This window comes from Pan paniscus, chromosome 8 (genome assembly GCF_029289425.2).
Source record: "Pan paniscus chromosome 8, NHGRI_mPanPan1-v2.0_pri, whole genome shotgun sequence".
In the NCBI taxonomy this organism is placed as follows: domain Eukaryota; kingdom Metazoa; phylum Chordata; class Mammalia; order Primates; family Hominidae; genus Pan; species Pan paniscus.
Genome location: NC_073257.2, coordinates 35,783,426 through 35,808,804, shown reverse-complemented (window position 1 = coordinate 35,808,804; position 25,379 = coordinate 35,783,426). Strand labels below are relative to the sequence as shown.

General features: G+C 43.3%; 1 protein-coding gene across 1 annotated transcript; it reads right to left on the bottom strand.

Moving 5' to 3' along the window:
- MSRB2 (methionine sulfoxide reductase B2) lies at positions 1-25,379 on the bottom strand. The gene is made up of 5 exons (XM_034930111.3): positions 25,195-25,379; positions 16,604-16,704; positions 10,532-10,608; positions 1,516-1,663; positions 1-213 (listed from the first exon to the last, which is right to left on the bottom strand). The coding sequence occupies exons 1-5, from the start codon at positions 25,310-25,312 to the stop codon at positions 109-111; spliced, it is 549 nt and encodes a 182-aa protein (XP_034786002.2). The 5' UTR covers positions 25,313-25,379; the 3' UTR covers positions 1-108.

The following is a 25,379-nucleotide window of genomic DNA, read 5'->3' as shown; positions in this document are numbered from 1 at the left end:
GCAAATTCAGCCCAGTTTTATTGCAAATAAAACAAGTCATTCAAGTGAATTGTGGAAATTGAGGGTGCACATGAAGGGGTGGCAAGGGAACGGGACTCTTGAAGATGGTCAGTGTTTCCTTGGTTTGAACTTCAAAGCCACACTGTTGATGCAAAACCTCTGACCATTGGGCCCAGGTCCATCAGGAAACACGTGACCTAGATGAGCTTCACACTGCAAAGGACAGAAGCCTCTGTTATCTCCAAATGCAAACAAAGCTCTTTATGTAAAACCAGACAGACGAACCCCCCCAGAATCACTCCACTCCGGAGTCTGACATCTGTGTTAGGAGAAAAAGTCTATTGCATCCGAATTCAATTAAGAAATGAAAGAAAGCAGAACACAGTCATGGTAAATAGTTTTACTTTATCAATAGGATGTGAGCAAGTTATTAAATTTGGGCCTTTACAGTTACTCATCTAAAAATGGGGATAATTATCATACCTACATAAGAGAGCTGTGGGGACAATTAATTGATATATTACATGTAAAGCATTAACATAATTCCTGGGTAAGTACTGAATAATATTGTAGTACCCAGTGTATTATTATTATTTATTACTTAAGGCAAAACCACACTATCTTAATCAGCTTGCCTCTAATGTTTTACAAAACCCATGAGTCAGAAAATGTGAGCAGCTAAGGATATCAAAATGAATTTGTGATCTGGATTTAAGCCACTCTCTCCTACGGGGCTCACAGAAGGCAGAGGTGCTGACGTCACCCGCAGCATTGCTCTGCAGGCCAGTGACACGCTGCAGGGTGCAAAAGGAGGGTGGAGAGATGGAGGTGCCAGTCACACTGGGTAAGTCAAAGATGAGATGCCAGTCACTCTGACAGGATAAGGACTTCCTGCTCCTTATCCCCGCTCAAAAGAAGGTGAAGATCCTACCTCTGTTCTCATCTCTGTGGAAGGTTAGAACCAGGAAAGGCCACATAAGAGAGAGGCTGGAGAAGCCTTTTCTCTTTTTTGCAGTGCCCAGATTGAAGGGAGAGAGTGATCGTTATTGGCATGTGTAGAAACCCCATGTGTTCTGGGCTGGGTGTGGTGGCCCACGCCTGTAATCCCAGCACTTTGGGAGGCCGAGGCAGGTGGATCACTTGCGGTCAGGAGTTTGAGACCAGCCTGGCCAACATGGCGAAACCTCATCTCTACTAAAAATACAAAAATTCACTGGGTGTGGTGGCAGGCACCTGTAATCCCAACTACTCGGGAGGCTGAGGCACTTGAACTCAGGAGGTGGAGGCTGCAGTGAGCTGAGATCATGCCACTGCACTCTAGCCTGCAAAACAGAGCGAGACTGTCTCAAAACAAAACAAAACAAAACAAAACAAAGCAAAACAAAAAAGAAACCCCACGTGTTCTGAAGACAAAAGTACCCCTATAAAAGGACACCAGATTTGCCAAGAACAAGAGAGCTCTTTGTGGCATTGGGGGCAGCGTCAGGGAAAGTAAAACAAAATGAGAAACCTCACCTGCTTGCAGACAACCTCTGTGCGAGCTGATCCTAACGAGGTATCCAGACGTCTCAGGATCCCTGCGTGGCTTTCATCAGAGCCAGACGTACCGTGAGCCTCGGAAAACGAAGGCCACCCAGTGCCAGAGCAGTACTTTTTCTCAGAACTGTGGAAGACATAAACGATACTACAGCTGCTAATGACACTGTCATTAACATGCCAAGAGGTGCCCCGATGTGTTGTTCCAGGCAGCAGGATCCGTTCCCACTCTCCTCTGCCAGATCCCATGCCCAGTTATTCGACAGTCAGTCCCCCCGGAATCGTCCTCACTGCACCTTCACTATCGAAGCCATTGCCTCTCGAAGTGGAAGGACTTCTTGATCCTTTGATGCTAAAGACTTCTTTCTGGATATCCAACAAGGATCTAAAAACACATGGTGTTTTGTGAACTGTGTTGCATATTAGGTAACACAGATCAAACCCATGTGTTGAAAATGTCAAAAGGGGAGAAATCAAAACGAAATACTAATGCTCGGAGGAAGTCATCATCATCTTAGAGCAGCGCAGAAGTGTAAGGTCTGATGAGAAAGTCATGCTTGGCAACAGGAATTTCAGGTTATCTCAACACAGAAGCCTGACCAGGGATTCAAAAGCTGCCTCTGGCCACTTCTTAGCTGTGTGAAACCACAGCTCTTGAAGCCTCAGTTTGCTCACCTAGCAAATGGGAATAATATCTACCCTACAGGGCTGTTTTGAGGATTTGAGGGGAAACTGAAGTGTGATATAAAGCTTAGCACAGTGCTGGGCACACGGTAAGTTCCCTGAATGCTTGCTGTGATGGTGATGATTAGTATTAATTAATACGCCTGGGTACCTGGCATCAATCACTGCAGTGAAACCTAACCCTCCAGAAGTCTCCCAGGGACTCATGATGCTGGCACAAGGAGAAGGACAGCAGGCAAATCCACTCACCAAAGACCCACCCTCTAAGTGCTCTCATGGATAAGCTCCCTTAAATGGCCCTGGGAAAATAGACTTCAAAAATTGCTGTGACAAGGAAATGGCTCTCTCTATCTAAGGAAGAAAGAGAAGAACTGAATGTTAGACCCAGCCAAAAAAAAAAACTAATCTAAGAAGAAAAAGTAGCAAAGAATCAAATCCCTAGACTATGAACACAGAAGGAAGCCTAGCTGACAGCACAAACTCCCACAGAAACAATTGTGTGATGCAGCAATTCTCAAACATTTTGGTCTCGGCACCCCTCATGTCCCCTCTGTGTCCCCAAAATTAATAGGGATTGCTGAGAGCTTTTGTCTGTGAGTTACGTATGTCAACATTTAACAAATTATACATTATAAATGAGAATTTAAAAATATGTGTGCATTAATTTTTTTTAATATAGGTTGAGTGCCCCTTATCTGAAATGCTTAGGACCAGAAGTGTTTCGGATTTCAGATCTTTTTGAATTTTGCATTTTACTTGATGGCTAAGCATCCTTAATCTGCAATACTCCAGTGAGCATTTCCTTTGACTAGCATGTTGGTTCTCAAAAAGTTTCTAATTTTGCTGGCGTGGTGGCCCACGCCTATAATCCCAGCTTTTTAGGAGGTGGAAGTGGGTGGATCACTTGAGCTCAGGAGTTCGAGACCAGCCTGGCCAACATGGTGAAACCCCCTCTCTACTAAAAATAGAAAAACTAGCTGGGCATGGTGGTGCATGCCTGTAGTCCTAGCTACTTGGGAGGCTGAGGCAGGAGAATAACTTGACCCCAAGAAGCAGTGGTTGCAGTGAGTGGAGATCAGTCAACAGAGCGAGACTCTGTCTCAAAAAATAAAACAGTTTCAGATTTGGGTGCATTTCAGATTTCGAATTTTCAGAGTAGAGATGCTCAACCTGAAATAAATTTATTATATGTTAACATAACATATATTTAAGGCAAATAATTATACTTTTCAAAATGAAACAAACATTTCATGAGAAGAGTTGCACTGTTTTACAATTTTGCAAGGCTCTTTAACATCCAGCTTAAAAAAAAGACAACTGAATCTTCATATGTGCCTCTGAATTCAGTCTGTTGCTATGTTGTTTTGATTGGAGTATAAGAGGATGTGGCCTCAAGTGGTCTCAAGTGTGGTTGGAAAAGCCCCTAGAAAGGTCCCCCCCAGGAATCTCTGGGGTCCTCAGACCAGGCTTTAAGAACCACAAGTATAGCCATTAGAGGAAGGGCTTTGACTTCTGAAAGATTTGTGTGTGAATCTGGGATCTGTCTGTTACATCTGTATCACCTTGGCAAGTCATTTACTTTTTTGAAGCCTCAGCATCCTAGTCTATAGATAAGTATAAACTAAAAATAAAGTTCTAAGCCACCCACTGACTGAATAGAGCCCTTCTTGGCCAAGAGGACTCCAGAAAAACCTTTAAATCGAGTTTCCGGTCATGATGGGACAGGAGGTCAGACACACCTCATTATACCCCCTCCCTTTTGTGGTTTAGACACAACAAATGACCAGCATTAATGTTTAAATAGAGATCGTAAGACTGGCAGAACAGCCTCTTTGTGGCAATAATATACCAAATTATAAACAGGACCTAAGGCCATGCCAGGCGAGGGTGAAGTCATGCACCCCTACACTTAAAGAATCAACTCTAACTGCCACAGGGGTTTTCTTCTTCTCTAGCAGCTAAACAATCACTGGCCTTGAGATAAGCAGTGTTGAAGCAATTGCAGCTCATCTACCATCAGACACTGACTAGCTGAGACCCTCTGTTCCACCAGCCGTAACTACAGCTTTGATTGCACAAGAGACTGATTTTAGTAACTTTCTCCTGATTAAAAGACCATGAACTGGTTCTGGATGGTTTACAGAGGCTGTGCACTTGTGGGCCTTCATATCCTGAAAGACCTTTTGATGTATAGGATCTAATTATAATACATTTAAATGTTAAGTTTCTACCCCCAAATAAACATAGGTCATATGTTACATGCATGTTTGTTCAATATGTGTATGTCAGGACCATCTTCACAAATTTTCATAGCCCCTCCTGTGATCTGTTAAATAGGTATATTTAGCCAACCCTCTCAGCATAAAGCTCCTACCCCAGCTGCTCCCCCTTCCAAGTGCCTGCATCTGCTCTTGGCTGGGAGCTCGCTTCCCAGCCTGTGGGATGGCCACCTTGAAGGCTGTAACCCTTTAGAAGAAATAAAGTCTCCTTTTCTAAATTTACAGATTGTACGATTGTTTTAAGCTAACAATAGCAATGGCATTATCACCTCACTTTCTGTGTGTGCGCTTAGCATAGTACCTGACACATGGCACTTGAGTCGGTAGCTATTTTTTAATATTTTTTTATTATTAATACCAGAAATCTATGGAATGTGAGCAGTTGTGGGTCCAGCTAGAAATGTCTGCATATTCAGGTCGGATTCTTTGCAACCCTCCTCCAGGGGTTCAGAAACATTCATCTGGCCACTCTGCTCAGGGAAAAACATCATTAAGTATCTTTTAATCCCAGTCTTTCCATCCTCAACATTATAAATCAACTAGTGATCATTAAAGGTATTTTGATTGAGAATTATGAATACAATAAAATTTTTTAAATAAATGAAACTAAGGCTAATAAAAACTCATTAAAGCATTTTATGGGAAACAATAAACCTTTATTGATGCAATTAGCAGAATCTGGAGATTTTTACCAAGTAATATGAGAGGCCTAACATATATAAGTTAAGACTGGGAACCAAAATATTAAAGCCAATCAGAAATTCCAATATACATATTTAAGTGATTAGCAGATTGTAAGGTTTGCCCTTGAAGAACTAAAACCATTCTGAATCATATACTCTAAGGGATTTTTACTTTGTTTCGTTTTATTTGCTTTGGTTTTCCTTGATTTCTGGAAGTTCTGCAGGTCCCAAACCAACAGCACAGGCACTTGGTGATAACTGACAACCCTAACCTCTTAGAAGAATTTCTATTCCTTTGAGGGAATGGGGCATACAGAAGGTTTTTAACAATATTACTTAGTTACTCATGGTACATACGACATCAGGATATTACGTAAAAGGTGAACTAGTATCAGGCTCTGTTTCCTCTTATTTTAAGAAGATTTGTGATCATGAAATATGTGATCCCACAATAGATTTTAATAAACACATTCCAAATAGGCTCATGTAGAAGAAGAAAGGGAGAAGGAGGAGAGGAAGTGGCAGTGATGGGCAATGTCACTTCATTCCGAGTTAAGGAAAGAGAGTCTGGAGTCCCTAGGAGTGTGACAACACATTCTGGAAAGTGTTCTTGACCCAGACACCTTTGATTAAAGGTCTCTGATTTGGAGAGGCAGAAGCTCTCCAAAACTGTGCACCAAACTCATTCCAACAATTATAGGATGATGAGGAGAATGACGCTAAGTCTGGTGGATGAGGCTGGGAACAAGGCTCTGGAAAGGGAACTCATGAGTTACACTGGCTGGGATCACTCTCAGAGGCTGGTTATGTCTTCTGGGAAACTTACACCTGTAATAAGGAAAGCAGGCACCAAAAGGCGATGGCACCTATGTCAACGGAGCTGCCCGTGTGGCTTAATGGAAGCTCAGCTAGTGAAGAATGTGGGCTCTGGAGTCCAAAACTGTGGGTTCATATTTTGGCTGGCTACCTGTAAGCTGCAGAACCCTGGACAAGTTATTTCATCTTCCTAGCTCTCAGTTTCCTCACGTGAAATGAGAATGATAATAACACTACGGGGAGCTGCCGAGAGGTCTGACGAAACGATGCACATGAAGAGCCTGGGCATGGCACCTGCCGCATGCCCAGAGGGCTCCTTCATTGCTGGGGTGCTTCCCACTCTCAAGAAGAGTGCAGTGGAGCCCAAATCCCTGCACTATCACTTACTAGACAAGTGGCCTGGAACAAGTTAGTTAAATTCTTTAAGCCTCAGTTTTCACGTCTGTTAAGTGGGGGTCTTAATAGCTCCTCATTGGAGGGTGAGGATTGTTTGCAAAGTACTAGAGCCCAGTGTCTGGCATGTAAGTGCTCACGAAGTTGCAGCCACTTCCCTCACATTTTCACAGTGATTTCATAATCACAGCTTTTTTTTTTTTTTTTTTTTTTTGAGATGGAGTCTCACTCTGTCACTCAGGCTGGAGTGCAGTGGCTCAATCTCAGCTCAATGAAACCTCTACCTCCTGGGTTCAAGCAATTCTCCTGCCTCAGCCTCCCTAGCAGCTGGGATTACAGGCGTGTGCTACCACGCCCAGCTAGTTTTTGTATTTTTAGTAGAGACAGGATTTTGCTATACTGGTCAGGCTGGTCTCGAACTCCTGACCTGCAGTGATCCACCCGCCTTGGCCTCCTAAAGTGCTGGGATTACAGGCATGAGTCACCACGTTCAGCCCGTAACCACAGCTTCTGATAGTCCCAACATTGCTATGATGTCTAAGCAGCAGGATGGATATTATTAATCAACCAATCAATACGTACTTATGGAGCATCTAAGTATTAGTTTCCAAGGTGGCTGTAACAAAGTACCACAAAATGGGTGGTACTCTCTCACAATCTTGAAGATAGAAGTCCAAAGTCAACGTGTCCACAGGGCTCTGAAGCATCTAGGGAATCCCTCCTTGCCTCTTCCTACCTTCTAAGGTAGGCAGTCTTCGGTTTGTAGCTGCGGATCACCAATCTCTGCCTCCGTTTTCACATGGCTGTCTCCTCTCTGTCTGGGCTTCTCTTCTTCTTATAAGGACAGCAGTGATTTTGGAATTAGGGCTGACCCTACTCCAATATGATCTTATCTGAACTAATTATACCTGCAGCCACCCTATTTCCAAATAAGGTCACATTCCCAGCTCACAGGGGTTAAGACGTCAACATGTCTTTTTGGGAGACACAATTCATCCTTTAACAACTTCCATGAGCCTTGTCCAAGAAGCATAAGATGGCCAAGGGACTCGAAAGCTAATCAAGTTTATCTCCTTAACTAAATAAAATACTTGATCCAATAGGTGAATAATTAGGTCCTAAATTGTGTGATACTGATAAATTAATAGGAATTTGAAGCAGATTAAAAAAAAACCCACAGTGTGTGCTATCAGAGAAGGTTTCAGGAGAAATCTGGGATCCAAAAATAAGTGGAATTTCAATTAGTATTAGTGGGGCTGAGCAGATCCCAGGAGGGCCAGCTCAGCATGAAGGGAAGTCCCAGGCAGGAAGCAGCCGAGCTGGAGCAGGGAGCTCAAAGGAGTGAGCCCTGCATTGACTTGTTAAAAGAACTACTTAGTTTTGGTTGACCAACTTTCCCTTCACTTTCACTCCACACAAGCATTTGAAGGAATTATTTTTTCTGTACCTCTGCTTCCTACTATAGATACTGGAGACCAGAGACAGAAAGAGAAGGAAAATGAGAGGCAAAACCAGAATATATTTCTAAAACTCCTCTTGAACAGGAAGAAGTCTCAGGAATATAGTCTGCATTTGTATGTTCTCATTAATTAGAATATATCCTCCAGAATTCCTCAGGATCAAAAGCGCATTCATGTATACAGCCCTAAGAGGGATCTATTGCTTAAGAACACATCATTACGCCCGGGTGCACTGGTTCACGCCTGTAATCCCAGCACTTTGGGAGGCCAAAGCGGGTGGATCACCTGAGGTCAGGAGATCAAGACCATCCTGGCTAACATGGTGAAACCCCGTCTCTACTAATAATACAAAAAATTAGCCGGGCATGGTGGCCCACGCCTGTAATCCCAGCTACTCAGAAGGCAGGAGAATCGCTTCAACCTGGAAGGCAGAGGTTGCAGTGAGCCGAGATCGCGCCACTGCACTCCAGCCTGGGCGACAGAGCGAGACTCCATCTCAAAAAACAAAACAAAACAACAACAACAAAAACATCATTACTAACTTGCATCAAGTGCCTGGCCTGAGTCAGTCATGTCAGGCATTGCTCTATGCTTTTCCATGTATTAATTCATGACTCAGATTATCCTCCCAACAACCTTATGAATTAGGTACTATTATCTTCATTTTACAGGTGAGGAAATCAGACACAGAAAGGTTAAGAAATTTGCTCAAGGTCACACAGCAATGGAGCCAGGATATACACCTTGGCAATCTTAACCATTCTACTGCCTCTCCCATAAATGAGTGCATCTTTAAGAATAGTATATTCTGGAACATAAATAATCTTCAGGAATATATTATTTCCTTCGGCTGCAGTAGCAGCAACAGGAAAGGGGAAGAGCTACAAACTCAGAAGTCTTTAAGAATGCAAAATGGAAACTTTTCAACTCAAACAACTAAATGGTTACACAAAAACAAATCAGGTTGGTGAATTGGCAGTCTCATAAACTGGCCACTTGGTCAATGGGCTTTTGGAGAATCGGCTGGTTTTCCTATTAGTCTTGGCTGCTTCACAACCTCCAGGACCTGGGGTTGGTCACTTAACTTCCTTAATTTGAACTAGCACTGTGCTAATATAGTAGCCTCTGGCCACATGTGGCCTTTTAAGTTTAAATTAATTAAAATTAAATTTAAGTTTAAATTAATTAAAATTAAATTGAAAAAGTCAGCTTCTCAGCCATGCTAGCCACACCTTGAGTGCTTAACAAGCTTATGTGATGAGCGGCTACCACATGGCCAGATACAGACATCTCCATCACCACAGGAAGTTCTACTGGACAGAGCTTTCTGCTCTGGACTCAGGACCCTCCTGGCTCCAGGATTCTGACACCACAACTAAGCCTGCAAGGTGAAAGGAAGGGAAGAAGGCCCCCCCTTTTTCAGATGCAGAAACCGGAACATCAAGGAAGGGGAAGAGTGAAGACTGTGATTTAAGAGAATGCTCTTGCGAGGATGATTTATCTTCTGTATTCACAGTGCGAAGAGAGGGAGATAGAGCACTGCCTGGTGCCTGCGGTAACAAGGGAGCCCTTGACACGCTGGCAGCATGGTTCTATGGCTGAAAGCTCATGGGCCATCTCAAAATCCTACCTCTCCTCTTTAACACAACCAAAGGTCAAGAAATAACTATTGTCTCAGAAACCTGAGTCCCACATTTTACTGTGCAAAAATTAACCTCCTTCTAGTTTCCCCCATGCCAACGTGAATGCATCCGGGCAAAGGCCCGCCCATCTGTAAGCACGGAGGAAAATCGATGCTAATCGCTCCTCATCCTTGCAGGCAGGTCCGGCTTCCTAAGGCAGCCCACATCAGCAGCCAGCCGGGCAGGAAGGCCCAGACTGCTCAAAGCCCAGAGGACAGAAGGAAGCACTGCCTAATGGGCGATGCACAGAGCTGGCTTGATTTATATTTTATTCTAAACCAATTTAGGGTTGATGCAAAAGAAAGGAAAACATCTTTGAAGTTCTGAAAAATAGGACTTCAAAGATATTTTCCTTTCTTCTCCATCGAATCTACTTTTTTTTAAGACTGTTTCCTGCATGTCTAAACAAAAAAGCCTTTGTTGAGAGATTTCAGATCCTGATTGACTTAAAAGAGGCTTTGAAATCAAGGGACAAATAAATTTACTTTTAGCTATATAGAAGAGGGTATGGTATTCGCTACTGTCAAGCATTGTGGGGAATCTATCCTCATAAAATTCTACATTTCCTAAATTAAATTATAAACCCATTTTCCCTGGGAGAGAGTTTTAATCACATGGCCCAGCAAATATAATCATGGTTTAGATTTCTTTAAATACTTTCCCTCTAAAAAAAAAAAAAAAAAAAAAAAAACTCTAATAGCTTTATCATAAGGTGCCCACTGAGTTTTATTTCCTTGCTATTTCTTGAGGATAGAGAAAGGAAGAATATAAGCTAAGAAGTCTTGTTAATGGCTCTAAATGCTAGAAAAAAAAAGTCAAGACAGGCAAGTATCTTATATGAATAGCTCTCCTTACAGCAACAATGCAAAATGAGAAGAGCAATTTAAAAAACAAAATGGGTATTATGGGTATTTATTTATCCAAGATCTCAAATGAAACAGAGCAGTAAGAACCTGGAGGTTTGGTCTCCTTCCGTAGCTCTCGATTCTTTATCTTACCTGAAGAGTGGACTGTCGCAGCACACGCAATGATACATTCCTGCTTCCTTGTTATTCAGGTAGATCCCACTGAAAGGCTGAAAGTAAATTAGATATGTCACGTTCAGATTTCTCATACTACTGGCAGGAGTTGAAACAGCAGATTTAAATCCTGGGTAAGTCCCCAAATCAAGGAATTTCTGTACTAATTTGACGAAGTGCAAATAACGCCAGAGAGAAAATTATAATGTACCCAATGAAGCAGCCTGCAGATGTATTTACAGCCTGGGCTTTATTGCACCCAATATTCAAATTATGACTTTGATAATCTTTGTATTCATACAGGACTTTTCATCCAAGAGCATCAAAGTCGGTGAAAAAGCAAGAAAACAGAGTCTTGTCCTCTGTGATTGTGTGAGATTTCGGTCTCCCTTTTAAAAGAGTTAATACAACAGGAATCTAGTCCACTGTCTAACATACTTTGAAATCTCCAATTAAAGACAGAATATAAATACATAAAAAGCATAGTTCAGTGAGATCAGGCATTTTGCCTTTAATATGCTTCACATAATGTTTAGGACACAGCATACTTAATAAATGTTAAATAATGAGCTAGATTCCCCACCCCCTCAGTGCCCAGGTTACTACTTAGATGAAATTACTGCGTTCATTGTGGGTTACAGGGTTTGCAAGTTTTCAGAGGTATTCTGAGAGGAGAACAAGGAGACAAGTCAATGAATGAGCCAAGTCAATATTTTTTAAAATGTTATTTCTCAAACTTGATTTTTTTTTTTTTTGAGGTGAAGTCTCACTGTCACCCAGGCTGGAGTGCAATGGCACGATCTCAGCTCACTGCAACCTCTGCCTCCCAGGTTCAAGTGATTCTCCTGTCTCAGCCTCCCGAATAGCTGGGACTACAGGTGCACGCCACCACGCCTGGCTAATTTTTGTACTTTTACAGGGTTTCACCGTGTTAGCCAGGCTGGTCTCGAACTCCTGACCTCAAGTGATCTGCATGCCTCGGCCTCTCAAAATGCTGGGACTACAGGCATGAGCCACTGCACCCGGCTGATGACTTTTTTTTAAAGATCATTTTTGCCCAATTTCTTTTGTCATCTCCCCTGTCAAAGAAAATTAAAGAAAAAACAACACTTGCACAAGCTGACCATGAAGATCCGCTATCACAGGGCCTGGCGGCAGGCACTGTCCCCTCCTATGGGCCAGAGGAAAGCCAGAGCACAGAACAGCTCACCAAGTGACAAAGCTGACTCAGGAAATCTTCAGATCCCTCCAGGCTTCCCAACTCAAAAAATTCACAGTTTAAACATCCAGATTCCCTGTGGTAGTATTAACAGCACATTTGCAGTGAGCTGTATAAAAGACAATTTCAAATTAACCTACTGAGCCTACCATCTGGGTACACTTGGATGTTTTCCTTCTTTAAAACCCTAAACTTAGCTGCAGAAATCCGAACAGTAGTGAGCTGGTCCTTTATGGCCGGTCCCCTCAAATGCCTGCTTCCAACACTGGCACTAGTTAGCAGCTGTGAAGAAGAGGAAGTTGGCCAGGTGTGGTGGCTCATGCCTGTAATCCCAGCACTTTGGGGGGCCGAGGCAGGTGGATTACCTGAAGTCAGGAGTTCAAGACCAGCCTGGCCAACATGATGAAACCCCATCTCTACTAAAAATGCAAAAAAATGCCAGGCATGGTGGAGCACGCCTGTAATCCCAGCTATTCGGGAGGCTGAGGCAGAAGAATTGCTTGAACCTGGGAGGCAGAGGTTGCAGTGAGCCGAGATTGTGCCACTGCACTCCAGCCTGGGCGACAGAGCCAGACTCCATCTCAAAAAAAAAAAAAAAAAAAAAAAAGAGGAAGTTTCCCATCCTTCCCACCTGGGCTGAAGATGAATGCATGCAAAACAGGACTGCCAGTCCTAAGGCTGATCTAGAAAAGCCTTTTCATAGGATCCAGACAGCCTGGAAAGACTCAAAACATAATTTCATTATTGCAGGGGGGCAGCTGGACAGAGGAAGTGATAGATAACTGCTATCACAGTAAGCAAAATAAAAATTAAAACATCAGTGAAGGCCAGGTGCGGTGGCTCATGCCTGTAATCCCAGCACTTTGGGAGGCCAAGGCAGGTGGATCACCTGAGGTCAGGAATTCAAGACCAGCCTGGCCAACATGGTGAAACCCCATCTCTACTAAAAATCAAAATATTAGCCGGGTGTAGTGGCAGGCACCTGTAATCCCAGCTACTCGGGAGGCTGAGGCAGAATCGCTTGAACCCAGGAGGTAGAGGTTGCAGTGGGTCAAGATTGCACCATTGCACTCTAGCCTGGGCAACAAGAGCAAAACCCCATCTCAAGAAAAAAAAAAAATCAATGAAAAGGAATACTCAGCCAACATAGTTTCTGAAATGACATCTACCGACTCTCTCCTTGCCTAGCTTCCTGATGTTTCCCTCCCTCTCCAATTTTATACAAGTCCTGTAACTTATTTAGGGTTAAATGCAGCTTCTATCTCATTTCTAGTATTGACATGATAATCTAATATAAACCCAGGCTGAGCTGGGTGCTAATGTTGCAGAGGTGGGCAGCAAAACAGTTTCTGCACTCAAAGAATTTGCTCCCTAAGTGGGAGGAAGACACACGTGAGCTGACAATTTATACCATGTGGTGACAGCTATGATAGAGATGGCATGGAGTTCGGGTAGCGCTGTACCCTTCACTACGAAGGGGGGAGTTTCCACAAAGGCTGTCTGTATCAGATATTATCTGAGATGGGAGGAAGTCTTTTTATTTCTTAACCTTTTATTATTATTCTAAATTGCACAACTGATGGTTGTTTATTATAGAAAAATGCCAACACTAAGCTGACTTTTGAAGAGTAAGAGTTAATTGAATGAGGAAATGGAAGAGTATTTCTGGCAGGCAGAATACCTTGGGCAAGGCCCACATGAAAGAAGAGGGCAAAGAGGAGGATGGAGAGAGATGATGCCGGAAGGCAGGTGAGACCAGGCCAGATGGGGTTGGTTAGATCACGACAAACAGCTTAAACTGTGTCCTACTGGAAATGTGAAGCTACTGGAAACTTGTGAACTGGGTGTACGCCTGATTGGAGTTGGTTTTTAGAAAGATCGCTTGACATTCAGGTAAAGAATGAGCTGGAATGGGGCAAGATGCCACCAGAGGCAGAGGGCAATCCGACCTCCATCACACATGCAGGCCTGGAGTGTGCTCCTGCTCAGGCAGAGCAGTGGAAATAAAAGAAAGAGAAGAGATTCAAGAATACTTAGAAGAGAGAATCGAAATGCCTGGCTGCACAGGGAGGGGCCAGGGTCAGAGAGAGAATGATGTTCAAGATTCCCCTGGGATTGCAAGGTGTGCTGGACCAATGGCAGTTCACCATTCCATCTTGTCAATACAACACACCTGCTGGAAACAGATGACACACTCAAGAGGGATGACTGCAGATAACTTCACACAGGACTGTTTACAAAGGTGCAGACGGGGCCAATGGAAATCCACAAGTGAGGGCAATGCATCCCTGGGCTAATGACTCTGAGAAGCCATGGCCTCCACTAGGCCTGTGGGACAAAGGAAGAGGGAGTGACCAGAACCTGGTGAGGCTGCACCTGCAGGGGAGGGCTGCCTACAAGAGCTGCCACCTGCAGTACAGGAACACAGCCACTGCCATCCTGCAGCCCCACAGAGAGAACGCTGGGCCCTAGCGATTTCTCCATCCCACCTTTTGATCTCACTGTTGTCTCCCACTGGCTAAACTGAATCAATAGCTGGGGGAAAGGGAGCTGCTCACTCTTCCTAGAGCTCAGAGCAGGGGAGCCCGCGGAGAGTGGATCTGGAGAGTAGACAGAGAATGACCTGCACAAAACCTCCCTTCTATTGATACTTGACTTTCAGTTATTGCTCAGCCATCCTGTAAATTTATTCGTTGGTCTAGCAGAGTGCTAGCATATTACTGTTGCCCAAGAAAAAACATGCAGGAGTGAATTTTAATTTAGAGTCACCAAAGAGAAGCCTTCGATGTTTTATTTCTCTTCTCTTAGGTGAACAAAGCTAATGAAGGCTTACATTTCTGCAATACTCTAAAAAGTTAAACGTGGAAATGGATCCATGGAAAGGGATTTATAACATTAGTTAAAATAATGAATGATGCTCATTTTGTCAAATGGCCAAATGCAGAGAGTATATTGCACCATCTGTTTGAGAAGCCCACAGATTTATTTTCCTAAACATCTGGCAGCTCATCTCTAGGGTCTGTCTATGTACCAAGCCCTGCCTGGCTCTGTACCTGAGAATTAGGGTTGGCTTAGAATACTCTGGGAATACATACAACTGCTCACAGAGTATCATGTGGTTCCCTTGTGCAATCTACACAAATGGCTAATGTAGTCTCTTTCCCAACAAGGGCTTTAGTAAAATCCCGCCTACAGGAAGTTTTCAAAAATACCAGCATTTCAGGGGACTTTACTGGGATGTGCTGGCCCTTCTGATGACTTTAGCATTGGAAAAACTGAGGGTGAGACCATGATTACAATGGCAGTGCATGTGGGTAGTGACATGAGTTTTGCAGGTGCTGACAAAGGAAAAAACATTCATACTCTACTATGTTTGAAGCCACAGGGCTGGGGTCCACTCTGTGGGATCTGCTTCACTAGTAAAATTATCTAATAACAAAGTTCAATTCAAAAAAGCTACATTCCAGTAGCTATATTTGGGTCTAAGACAGACCACTTGTTAAGAAACGCGGCACTATGTTCTCATTTATATGTGAGAGCTAAAGAATTTGAACACATGGAGGTAGAGAGTGGAAAAATGGATAACAGAGCCTGGAAAGGGGGTTTCCTACCCTGGAAAGCAGGGGGTAGGGGGAGGATGAAGAGGAGTGGCTTAAAGTCCACAAACATACAGTAAGAGAAAAGGAATACACTCAGTGTTTGATGGCAGAGTAGGAGGATGACACTTAACAAAAATGTATTGTATTCGGGTGACAGACACCCTAAATACCCTGACTCGATTACTATGCATTATATATGTGTAACAAATTTTCTCAAGTACCCCAGAAACTTGTACACACACACACACACACACACACACACATAGACACACAGAGAGAGAGAGATAAATGTAGCACTGTAAAAAGTGGTGTTATAATGAGGAACCACTGAGGGTTGTTCTCTCAGAAAATGAATGAAAGCTGAGATTGCCAAATGCAGTTTAAATAATGTTTCCACCTCTTACCCGGCAGTCATTCAGCATTCACAAAAGTTGATTTTTCGGATGCCTACTAGGCCAGCCACCACGTTAGGTGCCAGGGGTTACAGCAGTGATGGCAAATGCTATGAAGGAAGAGTTCTGCTAGAAGCAACCCTCGCTGGGGGCTAGGAGAAGGTTTGCCAGAGAAAGTGAGATTTGGGCCGAGAGCTACAAGGTAGGTCTGAATGAATGGGTGGAGAGTGTGGGGAGGGATGACGGGAGAGAAGAAGGAAAGCTGGGTGCAAAGGCCTTAAAAGAGAAGGGAGCCCAGGGCATGTGAGAGCTCAAGGGTGGTGTGGCCAAAGTACCGGGTCAAGAGGGAAGATGGCTGGATTTGAGGATAGGGGTGGGAGCCAGGGGCCGTTAGGACCTTATTAGCCATCTCATACTTTTCTTTTTCCTTGAAAGCACTGGGCAGCCACCAACGGTTTTGAGCTGGGGAGTGATATGGTCAGATCTGTGTTTTCCAAAGAACTCTTTGGCTGCAGTGTGGAGAATGGGTTGGCTGGAGCAAGAATGGCCATGCACAGAGAAGGTGATGGTGACTTGGCCCCACGGGGAGGTGACAGCGGTGCATGGAAGTGAAATGACAGGAAGGTTATTTAGGAGTCAGAATAGAGATGCTGTGTCCAGAGAAAAGTTTCAGGTTTCTACAACTCGATGGATATCAACACCCCGAGAAGGGCACAATGGAAGAGGAAGACCAGGCCTGTGGAGTGTTGCTTGGCAGCTGGGTTTCATAGCTGGACCTATTCCAACTGCCCCCTCACTGCCAACACATGCAATCAGAAAACTGTAAACCAGCTTAGCTTACCGGTTCCGTTCCCTTTTCTCTTGTGACGTAGAACTGCTCTGGGGTTAGTTTCTTTTGCCACTCACTCTTGGCAAGAGGCAGCTCACACGTTGCAAGAGACCCTGTATTGTTAAACAGGAATTTTAAAAATTAAAACAAAAATGCCTGATGGACTTTTCTTCCTTGGCCTTTTTCCCTAAGTGTACTGTCACCCAGCAGAATAATCCAGTCCCTTCCTCTCTCTCCCACGAGTTTATTCTTCATGGGGACCAGAAGGCTCAGGCACAAAATGCCTTCATTGACTATTTAATTTAATAAGAAATTAACAAGAAGTAGAGAGCCAGTTTTCTAGTCTTCCTGGGGCACAAAAGTGAAAGAGGCAGCTGAAATATGAAAGAATGCAGAATACATTCCCTTCGGGTACCTAAGGGTAGAAACTGATCTTCTCTTCTCTGATGACTTTTAGAGGAGCAGTTGCTGTCAGAATCTAGCCAGAAGTAGTTGAGGCATTGGGCAGAAAAGAACTGTGAGCTAGTCGGTTATTAAACTCTTCTCCCTTGCTAGTTTATAAGGATATCTCTGATTTTCTTTGTCAAGGGAGGTCTCTATTTTAAAAATCTTCTTGCATGGAACAAAAGAAGAAACTCCCATAGCATATAGTCCTGAAAGAGAAACAGACCTACCATAATCTATTATGATGCTTCATGGTTTTTGTCCATATTTTGTTTTCTTCTTTCCTACTCACCTTGGCATCTATATTACTACATTTATTCACGTGAGTGTAAACCAAGTAACTAGAGCAATACTCTCTTTAGCCAAAGGGAGTAGGAAGCCCAACTCCTATAATAAATGTTTTTAATCATCCAACATTAAGAATCTGAAAGGATTTTATAATGTGTCCAACTCTTCAGTTTGCAGATGAGAAACAGAGGCCCAAAGGGTTAGTAATCTGACTATGACACTGAAGATGAAACGTTGAATGCCCGTGATGCCAGCACCTATATATCAAACACGTCAGAAGTTACAGTTGAAATTCATTTTAGGTTACAAAAAAAGTCCTAAATTATCCTTCGGCAAGAAAAGACTTATCTCCTCTCCAGTTTATAATACTGAACAATACTGCATTTCCAGTGATACATATAGTTGATTGCTTACATTTTGCTAAAAGGTTTTTAGGCTATTTAATATATTAAAAGTTTTCTTCTTTCTTTTTATTACTGTTATTATTTTTACACAAGGGCTCCCCTAGGAGGTATCTTTTATTAAATATACTCTTTATAAGACTACAGGGGTTTCTTTTTGCTATGAAAATAGATCTCTGAAATTCCTATGGAATATACCTCAGTTAACACATGATTTTTGGGGTATTCGACACTTTGGGAACAAAACAAAATGTATTTATGTGATAATTACTATTGCTCAATGGCCTTCAGAGTTATCATGCAGAATGTCAAGTAATAAATGAAGAAGGAAGTATAGAATTTTTAAAATCACCATTTTGTAAAAATCATCAGAGGATTCTAAAACCCCTGGGTGAAAGACTACTGGGGAACAGATAGTCACATCTTCTCAAAATACAACCCCAAAGTTTATTAATTACAAAAAAGAAAATGCCACTACTTTAACCAAGTAGGCTAAGTTAGCATCACCAACAGTGGGACAAGTGACATCCTGTCTTCCTGATGTGATGCCCTGGAAAGGACACAACATCACCAGTAAAGTTTTCCTGCCGAAAACATTCAACCAGTGTCTCATGAAGAAAAAATCACATAAGTGAAAATTGAGGGAAATTATCCAAAAGAAGGACTGTCCACAACTAAAACCAATGTGTGACCCTTTATTAAATTCTAGATCCCAGAAAAAAAACAAGAGCTATAAAAGACATTGTTGGTATATGGTGGGAAATTTGAATATCAACTGTGTATTAGAAAAGGGTGCTCAATTTCCTGAGAGGAAAACTGTCTTGCAGTTTTGTAGGAAAACATCTTTGGTCTTAGGAAACATGCCGAAATATTTAGCAGTAAAGTGTCATGATGTCTGCAACTCTCAAATGGTTTAGCAAGAGAAATATAAATAAGTAAGTGTGAGTGTGTGAGTGTACGTTTGCGCGTGTGTGTCTCAGTGTTGGGGAGAGAGATGGGGAAGAGCACATGAATCTAGAAAGGAACTGCATCTCTATGAGATTTTTCCTAATAGCCCATAATCCCAGTTTAATTGTGAGGAGAAACATCAAACAATCCCAGACTGAGGGACATTCTACAAGGAACCTGACCAGTCCTCCCCAAAACTGTAAAGGTCATGAAAAACAAGGAAAGACAGAGACAGTTTTGACAAATGTACTATGATGATGTCAGAAGATAACCAGGGGGATCCGGATGAGGGGTTTTGAGAACTCTGTACTGTCTTTATAACTTGTCTATAAATCTAAAATTATTCCAAAATAAAAAAGCTTATTTAAAAAACTATCTTCTCCATGGCTACCCCTGTACCATCAAGCACTACTGGAGAAAATCCCCCACCTGGGGAGAGGGTTGTCCTTATAAACTCAAAGTTACTCATCTCACTGGGGTTTCAGTGAACCATGGAACCATCTTTCCCCAGTCAGCTCTCTTCCCATTTCTCTGCAATGAGTGTTTTAAACCTTTTCCACTCTCAGGAATGTAAACTAGTACAACCACTATGGAAAACAGTGTGGAGATTCTTTAAAGAACTAAAAGTAGAATACCATTTAATCCAGCAATCCCACTACTGGGTATCTACCCAGAGGCAAAGAAGTCATTATATGAAAAAGATACTTGCACACACGTTTATAGTAGCACAATTTGCAATTGCAAAAATATGGAGCCAACACAAATGCCCATCAATCAACTAGTGGATAAAGAAATGATGATATATATATATATATATATATATATATATATATACACTATGGAATACTACTCAGCCATAAAAAGGAACAAAATAATGGCATTCACAGCAACTTGGATGGAATTGGAGACTAATATTCTAAGTGAAGTAAGTCAGGAATGAAAAACCAAACATCGTATATTCTCATTCATAAGTGGGAGCTGGGCTATGAGGATGCAAAGGCATAAGAATGATACAATAGACTTTGGGGACTCAGAGAAGAAAGGGTGTGAGGGGGATGAGGAATAAAAGACTACACATTGGGTACCATGTACACTGCTCGGGTGATGAGTACACCAAAATCTGATAAATCACCATTAAAGAAAGAACTTATTCATGTAACAAAACACCTGTTCCCCCAAAAGCTATTGAAATTAAAAACAAAACAAAACAAAACAAAAAACCTTTTCCACTTTCCTCAAACCATGGTCTCTATCTACTACGTCTCCCCTTCCTCTCAACAGATTTCACTTTTGCAAAATCAAAAGCCACAAACCTTCTTGCTACCAAACCATCACACTTACTAATACCTACATCTACCCTTTTTCCATCTTGTCACAGTGGAACAAGTGACTGCCTCTGATATGGTTTGGCTCTGTGTCCCCACCCAAATCTCATGTGACATTGTAATCCTCATTGTTGGAGGTGGGGCCTGGTGGGAGGTGATTAAATCATGGGGACATATTTCCCCTTTGGTGCTGTTCTCGTGATAGTGAGTTATCGAGAGATCTGGTTGTTTAAAAGTTCACCTCCACCTCTCTCTCTTCCTCCTGCTCTGACCATGTAAGATGTGCTTGCTTATGTGCTTGCTTCCTCTTCACCTTACATCATGATTGTAAGTTTCCCGAGGCCTCCCCAGCCATGCTTCCTGTACAGCCTGTGGAACCGTAAGCCAATTAAACCTCTTTCCTTCCTAAATTACCCAGTCTCTGGTATTTCTTTATAGCACTGTGAAAACAAACTAATACAAGCCTCTTCCTGTCTGTTTTTTTGCCACTTCTGTTCAGGATCCTGTCTCTTCTTGGCCACCTCAAATGACTTAAAAAGAGAATGCTTTAGCCAGAGGCACTAAAAAGAGCAAGAACAAGCTTTGCTAGAAAGAGTGTATGTCCTGGGTTCCTCCTCCCAGATCTAAACTCTGGTCCCGTGGGGGAATTTGTGACACCTAATCTCTGGCTATCATTGACATTTGTCAAGGAAAGGACTAAACGCATCATGATAAAACACCCTCCTCTTAGCTTTGGCAAAGATCTTGCATTATCCCTGTGGATAGGTAAGAGGACCAACTTCAGGTACAAAGGTTGGAATTTACAGTCTGTGAAGCTGGCTTTATCTTCCTGTCTCCTTTCAGGCAGGAAGTGGAATGGGCTTAGAAAAAAACCCTATTGTCTCCTGGAAGCACTGTCCTTAGTGTGACTCAACAGGCAGTACACTATAGTAGCTGATACTGGAAAGTGGGAATTAGAGAAGAGCTAAAAGTCAGTGGGACTCTCATGAATTGAGCTTTAAAACATGTACTTCTTTCGCTTTGAACCTAAGGCTTGAGTTGGTCTGGGTTCCCAGCTCCCTCTCCCACACCTCTATATTTTGTTACACGTATTAGAGAGTGACTATCTGTTCTTCAGACACCACCTTCTCCCTCTGCCCTAATTTTTTTAAGAGACCGAGTCTCACTGTGTTGCCCAGAATGGAGCACAATGGCTATTCATACGCATGATCAAAGCACACTACAGCCTTGAACGCCTGGACTCAAGCGATTTTCCTTCCTCAGCCTCCCAAGTAGCTGAGACTACAGGTGCGTGACACAGTGCCACGCCATAATATTTTCTTTTTAAGTTTAAAATATATAACTAGTATTTAAATTGCTAACCAAAAGAATTAAGCCTTCATCTAAGTACAATATGGAAAGGACATTTTTAATGGTTCTTTTAATCCTTATCAATGTGGACCTTTTACACTATTTTTAATGTGTGCGAAAACTTTAGTGGGTAGGCAATAATGTGTAGACTAGTTCTTGTTCAAGCACCAATTATGCAACATTTAGCTGCAGAATTTGCCAGCCTAGAAGGCTCAGTCAAGGGCAGACAGACTTTGCTTTGATAGCAAAATGACGAACGCTCAGTTGGGTACACCCAGGTCAGGTTATATGTGGGCTATATCACTTTAAGAGGTTTCTTTGACCTGGATGTTATGAGCTGAATTGTGACACTCCCTGCCCCCCAACTTCCAAATTCATATGTTGAAGTCCTAATCCCCAGTACTTTAAAATGTGACTGCATTTAGAGACAGGGCCTTTAAAGAGGCAATCATGTCAAAATGAGGCCATTAAGAGGGGGCCCTGGTCCAATAAGACTGGTGTCCTCATAAGAGGAAGGGACAGCAGAGAAAAGGCCGCCTGGGGACACAGCAAGAAGGCAACTATCCCCAAGTTAAGGAAAGAGGTCTCAGGACAAATCTCAGGACAAGTCTTGGCCTTGGACTTCCAGCGTCCAGAACCGTATGAAAATGAATTCCATCGTTTAAGCTGCCCAGCCTGTGATATTTTGTTATGGGATCCCTAGCAAATGAACACACTGGGGCTTTAGAAAACAACCAAAGTTTAAATAAAAATTACAGTATGAGTAAATTCTGAGCAGTTTTATCAAACAGCAATTTAGGCACGTGTAAATTAGATACACGACAAGGTCTCTGCCTTGGGAATGAGTCAAGTCTTCTGGCTACCGTGGCTAGAGAGAGGTTTCAACACTGGCTGTGTCCTTTTCTGTGTGTGTGCAGGTATTTTCTGTCCTCTGCACCACGTGCTCATCCTTTGGGGGCTACACATTTTCCAGATTCCCTCTACATTCTCTTGCTATCTTCACTATGAAAACATTTATCGGTTGCTGCTATTGCATGAGATAACTACACAGCTTTACTTTGAATTATGCCTTAATAAACTCAAATTCCTTGGAGTTCCCTTCTCTCTGTGTGCTGTGATTTGCACAGGCCATATATCTTGTTGGTCAGAAGTTCCACGGGGTGGGCCTCGATTTTTTCACCCCTAAGGAAATCCACTCTTGGTCCTATGGTCACCTACTGGGTGCCTCCTTTGGATTTTGCTAACCTTCCTGGCCACAGTTGCTATACTGCCAATTGTCACACATAAGCCCACTCCATTTTGATAAATAATGTGTTGAATCTAATGGAACTCTTTAGAAACTGGTATTAAAAGAATCCCCAGCCCATTCTGATCTGCAGAACTAGTCTCTCCCACCAATGCCTGGACTATTTTAACCCTATGCCCAGGACAGTTTCCTAGCATAGTCATCTCTAGAAAGAATATTTTCCTGAAGCAACAGATTTTTTGCTCCAGAATATTTCTTACTTTCCTTTTTCAGTTTGCTCTTTGTCAATCTGGATTAAAAAAAATCACTCTAAGCATATGAGAAATTGCAGCACTGGGAAAAAATACTGTCATTTCAATATCTTCTCATTTCCCCCCTCCCAATGTCTCCCTCTCTCTCAACACTCCCTAAGCCCATGATGTAAGTTAAATGTAGCTACATTTTTGTCCTTTCCACTTATTTATGTAATCATAACTAACATTTATTGTGTGCCTAAGTGTCAAGCATTGTAACAAAATATTTAATTAAAAAGTTATTCTTCACAACAACCCTACCATTATCATTATCCTTATTTGACAGAAGGAAAAAAAATCTGAAGTTTAAACTTTCCAAATTCAAGAAACATGTCCAAAGACATTGTTACAAACTGAATATTATATGTTCTCCCTGCTCCTCTCCCCACTCCCATATGCTAAAGCCCTAACTCCCAATGAGATGGTATGTGGAGGTGGGGCTTGGGAGGTTATTAGTTTTAGATTAGATCATAAAGGTGAGGCTCTCTTGAGGGATTAGTGGTCCTTCCTGAGACAGTCACCTGAAGGCAGAGTGAGAAGGCAGTCAACTGCAAGCCAGGAAGCAGGTCTGCATCAGGAACCAAATCTGTTCCCACCTTGATCTTGGACTTCCCAGCCTCCAGAACTGTGAGAAAATGTTGTTGAAGCCACCCAGTCCACGGTGTTTTGCAATAGCAGCCTGAGCTCAGACACAGAGCCAGGAAGTAACCGAGAGCCAAGACTCAAAATCTGCATCTATTCATACCCAAGCCCTTCACCACAGAACTACTCCCTGTTTATCATTTTTAATGGCTGCCTAACAGTTTGTTGGATTGAATTTTCATGATTTACGTAAGTATTTCTTAACTGATTTGGGTTACAGCCAGTTTCCATTTTGTAAGAGACTAGTGCTTAAAGCATCTTTGCATATATCTCTTTGTTCTTCTTTTGAACTATTTCCTTCGAATAGATTCCCAGGAGGGGTGTCTGATAAGGTACACAGCTCCTGTTACCTACTGGTGGCTGGCCAAATTTTATTGTTGCTGGAGAACTTCAGATCCCAGGGCAATTCATTAGGCTGCTTCTGACAGCAGCAATTACAGCCATGAAGTAGTTACCGCTAAAACCACCATCCTTTTTCAAGGGGTTATAGAGAGCTCGTCGGTAACTGTGACCTGTTTCTATCACCTGTGGTTCTCAGCAATACAATGCTTGGCACACAGTAGGCTCACAACAAATGTCATCAGACTGACTAGAGACACCAGTGATTAGAAAGGCCATAGCTGGAAGTCATGTCGGATGAGCTAACATTCCACAACGCCAACGCTTTTATTTAGTTACGTATTCTTTCAATATCGCATTTCGAAAAGTTCAGGGGCTAAAAAGAGCTCAGAATGAGTTGGTACATTTTCATCAGTTGGGTATCTCTGAATGTCTTCAATGAACACATATAAAATTGGATTCAGAGTGGGTCAGTCTGGCAACCGCCCAGGAATCCAATCCCCTGGGGCAGTAAGTTACCCTGAAATAGAACTGAAATACAGGGGTAGCTGGCACAGGTCTCCCGAGGTGACTCCTTCCTGCTTGGTGAAATGTGCAGGTACCCAGATCCAAGAGAGGATCCAAAAGCATTTAGCAGAAACACACACACACACACACACACACACACACACACACACACACACACACAGAGAGAGAGAGAGAGAGAGAGAGAGAGAGAGAGACACGCTCGCCCTGGTCTCTGTCTCAGTCATTAACAATGGCTGTCACCTTAAAGAAGGAACAAATGATCAACCCAGTCTCCCTGGCTCTTAGACACATTTATGGGAAGTCAGCAGGGCAGGAAACACCCACAGGAACCCCAAGTCTGAACTGCCTGCTTCTCAGATGCTGGAAGGAAGCCCGCGGAACTACGAAGAGGGCTGCAATGCAAAATACTAGGGGCCTTCGCAGGGGCGCGCGGGCCGGGCTGCTACAGCCCAGGCCGCGGGCCTTCGCCTGGAGTCCCCGATAGGGGTCAGGGGCCCCCGAGCCCCACTTATGCCCCCACTCCCCGAGCCAAGAAAAAAAAAATTATGCGCACATTTAGGGGGATCATTTGTTCATTTCCTTGGATTCTCACAGGGGTCAGTCCCCACCCTGCCGCCACCAAGTTTACAATCCACTGTCCCAGATCCTCGGGCTGGGGGGTGGGGGGAGGGGCGCGCCGAGGAGGGCTTAGTAGGAGGGCAGCGCCCGGCCTGGACCGGCCCTAGGCTCCCGGGTGCAGCCGGTGAAATGAAGCCGAAAGCCGTAGGCGGCGGCGGGGCCTGCGGGACCCGCGTCCTACCTGCCTCCCCCAGTCCCGGCCCGGTGCCGGGCCCGCCGCCGCCCGCTTGGCCCCGCACCGCCCGCCGAGGCGCAGTTCCGAGGGTCAGGCCCCGGAGCAACCAGAGGAGCCGCGCCATGACGCCCGCTCCGGCGCCGCTCCGCCCTCTGCCCTCTGCCTTCTGCCCGTCTCTGCCCCTGCCCCCA